This window comes from Diadema setosum, unplaced genomic scaffold, assembly GCF_964275005.1.
Source record: "Diadema setosum unplaced genomic scaffold, eeDiaSeto1 scaffold_29, whole genome shotgun sequence".
NCBI lineage: Eukaryota > Metazoa > Echinodermata > Echinoidea > Diadematoida > Diadematidae > Diadema > Diadema setosum.
The window spans coordinates 414,523-424,672 of NW_027307655.1; the positions used below are offsets into that span (position 1 = coordinate 414,523).

General features: G+C 36.0%; 1 protein-coding gene across 1 annotated transcript; it reads right to left on the bottom strand.

The window, feature by feature from the left end:
• Positions 1-1,215: 1,215 nt before the first annotated feature.
• On the bottom strand, positions 1,216-9,881 carry LOC140245757 (kin of IRRE-like protein 2). The gene is made up of 6 exons (XM_072325281.1): positions 9,851-9,881; positions 8,296-8,574; positions 7,412-7,723; positions 4,947-5,036; positions 4,351-4,544; positions 1,216-1,428 (listed from the first exon to the last, which is right to left on the bottom strand). Exons 1-6 carry the CDS (start codon positions 9,879-9,881, stop codon positions 1,216-1,218), a joined length of 1,119 nt encoding a protein of 372 aa, XP_072181382.1.
• Positions 9,882-10,150: the final 269 nt, after the last annotated feature.

Genomic DNA, 10,150 nt, shown 5'->3' on the forward strand with positions numbered 1-10,150 from the left:
TCTGTTTTGGTAATTACAAGAAGAGAAGGGAAGAGAAGAGAAAAATATTCCCTTTACGCTCTGCTTTTACGAGACTGGACTAGGAGCGAGTAGTTCGAGACCGCACGATGTGTTAGCCCTTTTAATGTCTCGCTGTTACATATGTGATGTTGTTTTGACGCTCGTCTTTTCAGTACGTGATGTCTTCTTTTAATAAAATACGAATAAAGTGAACTCGATACTTCTCTTGTTATTAATTCAACTCTCCTCTACGACGAATTGTATGGGATATGCGTGTGCGTGAAATCACAATTTGAACCCTCGCCATCCATGACATGCATCCACAACTCTCACCACGAACGCACCCAGAAAAATCGTCGCAATGGTGTCAGGATAGCAGTTCGAAACATGATGGTGTCAGCATTTAACAATCACATCGAAGGGGTCAAACAGGCTTCGTGAATACACATGGCGAATATAGGTGAATAGTGGTACACGTACAACATAATCGTATGCAGCATTATTCTTATTTCAAAAACCGTCACAGTATTTACAAACACACCTTGTAAAAACGAGCAAGCATCCTGAGAAAGATTTGATTTTTGTCTCTATTCCATAAGGACCCATTTATAGAGAAAAAATGAAATAATATCAGCGTTTATGTACTTGATTAAAACTATTCGTGTACAACAAAGAAATGTCACCAACAGTGAAAAAATGGTATTTATACATTTTGATTCGAACTATTTGTAAAAATAGATACCAATGGCCGACAACATGCCATGTCAATGCATGAATATGTATTTAACGCATTGGAAGATTCAGGCACAAATATTCTCTTTAATGATTGGCATTAACAAAATAATCGTCATTAATATTTCGTGGATATCTTAATTAAGCCTACCACAAGAACTATATGCAGTCTAATGCTATGTAAATTACCAGTAATGCTGAATAACGGTTTCCTCTTTGTCAAGACAGCGAAGGTGGAATCTTGCCTGCGTGGTTTGCGTTGCCGGGTCATGGCATCAACACATTCTCTTATTTTCATTATCCATTCTTCTCTTATATGCATTCGTTTTTCTCATTCTTTTTTTTTTCTCTATCTCTCTCTTTATTACGTTATTGTTTCCTTGCGTATCATTTGTTATAATTGCATAAAACTTATGTTTCCTATTTAGCCTCAAAACGGGGTGCAAGAACTCAATTTTCTTCTTCAGTTGAGAGAAGACTTCTTCAACGGATGATTTTGGTTGAGTAAAACCGGGCTTCATGTCGACGGTCTAAGGATGAGCAGCCTGGAGACATCTTTGTAAATTCCGTTGGTGGTGGAATAATATTCGGCTCGAGTGAACTGTGCTCCAAAGGAGTATCGTAATAATTTTCAGGCTCGCGCAATGTTGTCTCTTGGGTCACTTCTTCTTGGTCTTCAGTTATTGTCAAGTAATCCTGCAAAATAGTGAAATGGAACCCCACATTACTCTTTACTCGGAAACACGTGTATCGTCGATTCTGTTGAACTCATTGTTATGTTTATACTTTCAAAATTGTGATTATGATACTATGAATTGCATGTTGGTTTTTTGTTTTTTTAATTCTGTTGCCAGATACACGTGTTGTTATTTTTCATATATGAATTCCTTGAAAAAAAAAAATGCACAAATGAAATTGAGCTGAACTGAACTGAACTAAACATTAATACAGTGTGGACATGATCGTCATAACAAGACGGTGATGTTTACTGAGATGTACGATTTTATGGGGATTAGATATATAAATACATAGTTATATCAAAATATAATTACTTCTATCGTTGTCAAATCTTGTTTACAACGTACCCTACATATGAAGAAAAAGCAAGAACTTAAAAACGGAATTGATCTATTTTTCGAAAGTGTACATAATAAAACTGAAAAAACAATTTTTTTTTTCAAAATTTTGGGTGAAAGTTAGGAAAAAGAAAGAAAGGCCACGAGGAAGGCAATAAACAGCCTTGCTTGTAAGAAGACTATTACAAGAAAATCATATAGAATTGAGCTCCGTTACCAACAGTATTACAAAAAAAAAAATCAAATTATCACCAAATAGAATGATATCAACTAAATATTTACAAGATTATATCACACCATTTATTCTGCATGTGTTATATTAATATTTGTGTGTTTTGAGTAGACCTAAAATGGTGCTTTTATATAGGCAATGAGAAGTATTGTGGTGAGTCTTCGTTTACAGTTTGATGTGCGCATGGGAAAGTATCAAACAATCACACTCACAAAGATTATGAAAAATTGAAATTGGTATAAAAGGTATCTTTCTGGGAGGCGAGGGGTAAACAGAAACTTAAGGGAGCGTAATTTGTGCAAATACTTTAAAGAACAAGTTCACCTTCATAGACATGTGGGTGGAGTGAATGCAGCAATATTAGTAGAACACATCAGTGAGAATTTGAGCAAAATCGGACAATCCGTTAAAAAGTTATGAATTTTTGAAGTTTCTGCTCAGTCACGGCTGGATGAAAAGACTACTATAGCTTGTGATGTCACATGAGTACAACGATATAAAGAAAGAATAAAGAAAATTCAGCATATTTCCATTTTTCTCGCATAACAATAGAACACTCGACTTCTCTCTTTCAGAAGGCAGGGGGAATAATACTACCCTTAAAATACATCAGTAGCAAGTCGAAGAAATGTGCACTTCATGAAAAAGGTGAAGCTTTGTGAAATTCTCTTTGTATTTTCCTTAAATAGTTGTACGCATGTGACATCATACACTGTAGTAGTCTTCTCTTCCAGCAGTGACTGCGCGGATACTTAAAATATTCGTAACTTTTGAACGGATTGTCCAATTTTCCTCAAACTTTCACTGATGTGTTCTACTAATATTGCTGCATTCTCTCAATCCTTATGTTTATGAAAGTGGACTTGTCCTTTAGTAGGCGAAATGGATGGCATATACGAGAAATAAACTTACAAAAAGCTTTTATTGTTAAAGTACCTTTTGTTGTTAAAGTTCGTATCACGTAATACCACACATGACAAAAGGTTTACTATGAACATATCATTCTTTAACTAACGAAATATGAAATACTTGTGGTGACTGAAGCAGTCATATTTTTTTTTCCACTGGCTTGACGAGATGCATGTGAATGTGATCCCTTGATTTTTTAGCTTTTTATTTGTTGACAAAAAGAACACAATGAAAGTAAGAATACAATTTTAGTATAATGCTGAGCGTCTTTTTTTTTTTTGAGGTAATATTATCCCATCTACTCAAATTGGCTGTTTTTCAGGTTTAAATACTTTAAAATGCCATAATTTGAATATTGTAACATTGAGAAGAAGTTTATGACATATTACAAACTGAATGTCAAATAAGTCTTAAGCCTTTTTTTTTTTTTTTTTTTGGTGACTTAACATCTGTTTGCAGTATAATTTGTTATCCACAGTTGTACCAAAGAACTTTGGGCAGATGATAATTATGTCTACCTAATTTTCAAGAATTCCCGTAATATACAACACCGTTTTACAAACGTCAATCTATAAAACAAGTATAATGTCCTAATACAATTTGACATTATAACATTACAAGAAAATTTCTTGGATTTTATTCACTCATCTGAATATGACTTAGAACATATTTCGTTGACAAAATGCAATCGTAATGATATCACTTTTTTTGTCGCCAAAAAAATAGCACGGGTGAAAACATTCATTGATATAAAAGTGTTCTGTACTCCATTCAGTCATATTTATTTGCTACCAGACCGTTACCTGTATAATGTCATTTTATTTTTGTTTGAATGCCCCAGATTGACATTTCAACTATATTAAAAAAAGATAGTCTTGATTTGGAAATTTAGAAAAAAAAATTGTACCTAGAGTATGTATAGAAAAGAGTTATTTAAAATAATGAGGCAATGTTTTGTCTTCCATTTGAATAATGGAATAATCTTAGCAATTTCCATAGTGCGGTGGACAATGTCAATCACTTTGGAAACATATTAAGCTATTCTGCTAATTATTTTAAAAAGTGGTAAACTATAGTGAACTGTCAAAACTGGCACTCTTCAGTTTGTTGGGGTTTTTTTTCGGTTTTGTTAAGATATAGAGGCAATGACACTGATGTCATTTCTAAATGTTTGTAGAATTCAAACAATATTGTCAGGATTATTGTCACCTAGGCAAACTTTTTTGAGGGGACTTAAAAGGGAAAAATACTGTAAGGATTAATTGTTTAAATCCTTCATCATCAAAGCTTAGGTGTAGTTCGGAAGTGATATTATTGCTTAATGAGGCCTATTTGAAACAGTGAAGTATAATCATTTTCAATCTTAAATGTTAGCGATGATGTTAATGTCATGGAACTCACCCTTTCGATAGATCGCTCTTGATGTGAATCAAAAACCTTTGTCGTCACGACAGCCGGAGAGAGCGCACTGGGATAATCTTGAAGTTCTCCACTGGGTTTCATTGGTAGAGGACGTCTTCTCTTTCCAAAGGATGTAATATGAATGGGCTTTACATACTCTGCCGTCACGGTTTCTTCAAAATGACAACACCGCCCTAGTATAATGTACGAAAATGAGTCAACATGTTGTCAAAAGAAAATCGGACTCTTATTGACTAATGTACAATTTGCAACTTTTATTGTATGTTTGTTTTTTTCGTCTTGATACGTTGGCAAATTGTGAGGAGATACAAGTCTACACTTTCAAACAGCATTTGGCAAACAATATTACAAACAAGCCTACTTGGCAACGGATAATGATTTTAAAAAGCGTTTTTGTTTGTAGTAAAGGTACATAAGCCTTCACGTTGAAAAAAAAAAAATATGATTTTAATGTTACAATAATCATAAGACAGATACTAAATGTTATTATACACATTTCAGGAGACATGCACATTTAACTGAACGTCTTTTCACTTGATAACTACTGATATATGAGTATTTTCTTATATACCAACCCCTTCGAAGGAAAACGATCGTGACAATGACACAAAGGACGCCTGCGGTAGTTCCAGCTCCAAAGATAATGGCTAAAATCCATCGCCTTTCTAGAGTCATTGTAGTGTGGATTAAGATCAAGAAAGTTATGCAAACTGACGAGTACGTGCAGTGGGATCGTTTAAATTTCAAAAAACATTCTTGTCATATGGGATTATAATAAATTTAAAATCAGGGAATTTAAAATGAAATAAAGCTGTCCAATATAGTATCGTTCTCGATAATCATTATCTCTAATATCCTGAACGCATCAACTGTATGGGGAAAAAAAAGTTCAGAAACTGCGCGCAATATCGTCAAGGTAAAAAAATTATATATATAAGTAGAAACATTTCCGTGCTGGTTGCCCTGTGATCAGTCACAGAACATGCAACAGATGATTAATAATTTGCGCATGCCCAACATATTACAGAATACTGTGTCTAAATGTGTCGCATAGGAAAGTTGAGGGTATTAAATTTTAGTTTCATGTGCTTGGTTATTGTACATCAAAATTGAGCGAACAAATATGCTTTTTTGTGTTAGGTTTACTATGGCTTTCCTAGTTAGATCGACAAACTTTGTAATCGACAAATTTTGTAATGTATTTCGTAAGCACGACATTATCTTCTCTTCTTTCACTATAGGCTGCGCTCTCTTGAGGCATCAATCATTTTTACTGCGTACTGTATTCCATACATGCCCTCGTCCTCACGGTTACAATCTGTTCCGCTGGAAAGCAGCTCGACAATGTATCACTTTCGAAGACGCTTGGCTAATTGTCTCTGTGTCTTTCGCTCTTGGTGTATGCATCAAAATGATTTAAGCTTTTCTCTCTCTCTCTCTCTCTTCCTCTTTTCCCTGTTATTTGTTCCCTTTTTTGACACTTTTGCTTTCTTTTTTGTTATTCCCCACTTTCTTAGTTTCCCGCATTCTTTGTACTCGTAAGTTTTTCACCCCCTCCCTTTCTCCACCTTTCCCTCAGAGGTACCCACACGATACAAGCATCATAGTCTTTTGAGTGGGTACCTCCACTTTTTTTCTTCGCAGAGTGTAGAGTGTATGTATATTTCTTGTACTAATCATGCAGACATGAATATGTTGTTAATCCTGTCTGGTTATCTATATTTTCAACGACTCGCATGCCAAATTCACAATATTGTTTCCTGTACTTTCTGTTGAAAAAGATAAGTGAAAATAAATTTTGAATTTGAATTTGAATTTGAATTTTAATTTAACAATAACTGAATGCACATTTTTTGAGGTTATACAATTTATGCAGCTGTGCGGAATATGTTCTGTTTAAAAGTATCTTTGTAGTTTTCGAGCGCTCAAGTGACCTTTAATGAAATCATGGATATTGCAGATACATTTTCTAATACTTAGTGCTTTGTTTAGAACACACACACACACACACACACACACACACACACACACACACAAATAAGACTGCATCTTCGTTATGACTGCGTTCTGACCTTGAGTTATGAGGCAAAATAGATAATGATGCTATAACTTTTGGCAGTGTTGACTCTAAAATGTTTATGGCCGAAAGAGTGTGGCAGAAATTCATCCTGTGGTTGCATTATGATTTAATTGAGTGGATTTGATTTGTCATTTAGTTGTTGTAATCAGAAAATTGTAGATAATAGCAAAAGTTAATAGTAAAACATAATATCCTGTCTCTATATATGACTGACTGTTAAACCGGAGCAGTGTGCATTAGGCAGAATATTTATGGCTCTCAGTAGTAAGGCCATTTATCTATGGCTTTTACAAATCCATACGTTTTGAGCCTAACCCTATATCGGTAACATCCTTGTCTGCAGTCACATTGTAAAGCACAAACTATTATAACCTAGCTTCATGGAGATGCACGTAGTAAAGGTCTCACACTGTCAATACAACTGATAGACAAAAGATGCTAAATGAGAAAAATCACTTTAATACAACACGGAATACAGATCCCTTGTCGCGTTTTGAAGGAAAATCCCTCATAGCCCACATTTATTTAGCTTCTGACAGCCATTTGGGTGTGTGTGTGTGTGTGTGTGTGTGTGTGTTTTAACAGATTCAGCTTAACATTTTCAGCGAAATACTGAACACGAATGGTGCTTGGGCTGTCCCACTTTACTTTGACAGATTTATATTACTGTTTGAATGTTCAATAGATCGTTATCATGTGTCAGGTTGCGATGTGCAGAGCTGTATGACTCACGGCGTATTATTAAACTAGAATGATACGCACGGAAAGTGGGATGAAGGAGACGTGTAATTTGCATAGATATACATTTCAACATTCATTTATGAATATTCCGCATCATCCGATTACGAGCACAAAAAGAAATGATGTATGTGCGTGATGAGACATTCTTGCAACTTATATGTGATGGACGTACAAGAAAATGTAAATGGCAAGAACGTCTACCCCTCAATTTTTACGTACCTTGTTTATCTTCAGAAAATGCAACCGTGCGCTCTGCAAAGCCAAACTTGTTTCTTGCACTGCATGTGTACTCTCTGGGTGCATCTTCCCCGTTGGGGATACCAGCCAAACTAAGCCTACTCTCAATGACACTATTGAAAGGACTCACAGATGCATCGGTTGTATTAGGAGTGTCAATGAAATGGTATCCTATCGATGTCCAGTTCACAGTGGCGGCTGGGTGTGCTTCTACGACGCACAATAAATGCTTTTGCTTTCTAATATCCGTCTGCTCGGTAGAGACAACAGTCAGTTCCTTGATGTTTGGAGGATCTGCGTCAAAAGTATACATAAATCAAAATTTAATGTTTTTGATACGTAGAGAAGAGAACATGATTGACGATTTGAAGTGAATTGCAGGGAAATGAACCGCTATCGAGTTATCGTTTAATAAGAAGTCAATCTAATGAATTGACAGCCTGCGGTCATATTCACTACATAGGAATTTAGAACTTGTACCATTGTTTATAGCGGAGAGTTGTTACGAGATCATGATAGCCTTACATATCCTGCTGCGTAGTTCTACATGTCAAGTATCTCCATTTCCAAGTAACAGTATAGTCCTCCAAACTCTTCCAGCAAAACATCGTCTCCCATCATCGACAGTCAGAACATCTACCAAAGCAATACAGCCTACCCCTCCCCCCATCCACAAACAGGCCTCATGGGCACTCAGCTTTGGTTGTACATGTACATTGTATTGTACCTTCGTTATTAAACATATAAAAGAGATAACAGGAAGTTCCAATATCATACCATTTCCTGCGATATCCGTGAGTTATAAATTAAGTATGGAAGAATACGTGCACAAATGCACACACGTATATACACACGGATACACTTACAATATACATGGATGATTGCATTCTTTCGTCGCACAGGTGGTATACCATTGTCCGACTGACACATATATCTTCCGGATATGCTCCTATCGATGCTTTTGAATGACAACGTTGAAAATCCATAGCCGCTATTAATAGGACTTGCTGTCCCTTCTCTCGTCCAACTAACCACTGGAAGTGGGAAGCCGGATGAAGAGCAGTTGACAGCAAACTGTTGAAGTGGTGACACTTCCGACAAATCTGTAAGATTTGACCAATTCAATTGTACATTCGACGAGGTACCTGTCAAATTAAGAAACACAATTTAGAAAAAAACAGATATCATACTTACATTTTTTTTTAACACTAAATTCATTGAATCCATTCTTCGTGTAACTATCAAATCATTTGTTTGTTTAGTCATTTCTTTATGCATATAAATATTTATTTATGCGTCGTTATTTATTTGTTTAAATGCATTTATTCATTTCATTCATCTACATTTCTATTTCTCATGCGCCATTGCGCCAACGGATGTCTATCATCAGCAGATCCACATTTAAGCACTGCATAATCATGTCGGTGGATCTTAACCGACTGCAGTGTATATAATATCACAAAGTAATATTATCATATTGTTTTCTCTTTCTTAACAAGAAATCACCTTAGTTATTTTTCATTTTTAGACTGGGAACGGGGAAACAAAACATTTTTTTTTTTGTATCTAGATACACATCATTACTCGTTCCAAGTTCCAACTAGGATTGAACACTACAAGATAAGAGCGTTGTCATTCCGTGAAATTCGTTTGAGATACGAAAGCTAGAGTCTGAGATACGAAAGATAAAGTCGATGAGATTTCACTTTGATGACATTTTGGTAGGTCCTATCAGGCTTTGCTGAAATTAGTTGAGGAGGAGCCTTTTCAGTCCCGAGGACAGTTGTAGCATCACGTCTTCCTTACAGTAAACACGATACTTTTTGGACCAAAGGCTTTTCAACAGCAGTGAGCAACCATAGTAGGATGTTATTACATTTGATTTTATAGCAACTGATTTATAGAGACATATAAAAGAAAGCGAGGGCTAAAGTCCATGTTTGGGGTAAGTCTCCACGTCGCTTTTTACGGGTAGTGGATGGACTTTGCCATTTCACCTCCCCCCTCCTCAAAAACAAAGAAAAATAAATGCTTGTTACTAATTACCTCGACGATATGGAAGGCATATGGAAGTCATAATGTGCTTTTGTAACACATGGTGTCAGGTATTCAGAGTAAAAAGTACCAATGCATCGGCATTTTGTTTTTCATAAATTCAGTAGTTTCTCTCAAATAAGGAAGTTCCGAAGTTTAGACCGCTTCGATTCAGTTTAGTGTTATTCTTGTTGGTCGATTTTATCTAATGTGTGATTTTAGCTTTTAGCATTATGTACATGTACCACAATTTGTAGTTCTTGTTTGAATGCTTATAGTAACTTTAAGAACTTATTCCTTCACGGTTGCAATGATGTATATTTCCAAAATACTGTGCGATGGGTGACGTATGCCGTAAGTCATTACACGGACCAGGACGATGCTAACCAATCAATTTCAGCTGAGAAACGGCGCTCATTATATCTGTGTCTACGTAAATCTGGCACAGATAAAGTCCTTCGTCTTGAGCCGATACGGGTGCAATGGTAAGACTGCTGGTTGTTCGACTCCTATCGAGCCGCAGCTGAAAACGTCCTCTCGATTTTTCTGATTCCTTGGGTCCACATCTGATAACCCTTGCCCCGTTCAAAGACCAGGAGAGAACGTATGATGCAGAGCTCGGATATGAAAAGTTGCAATGGAGGACCGCTGTGTCTCCGACACGCACGGAGACAACGTCGTCCGTTG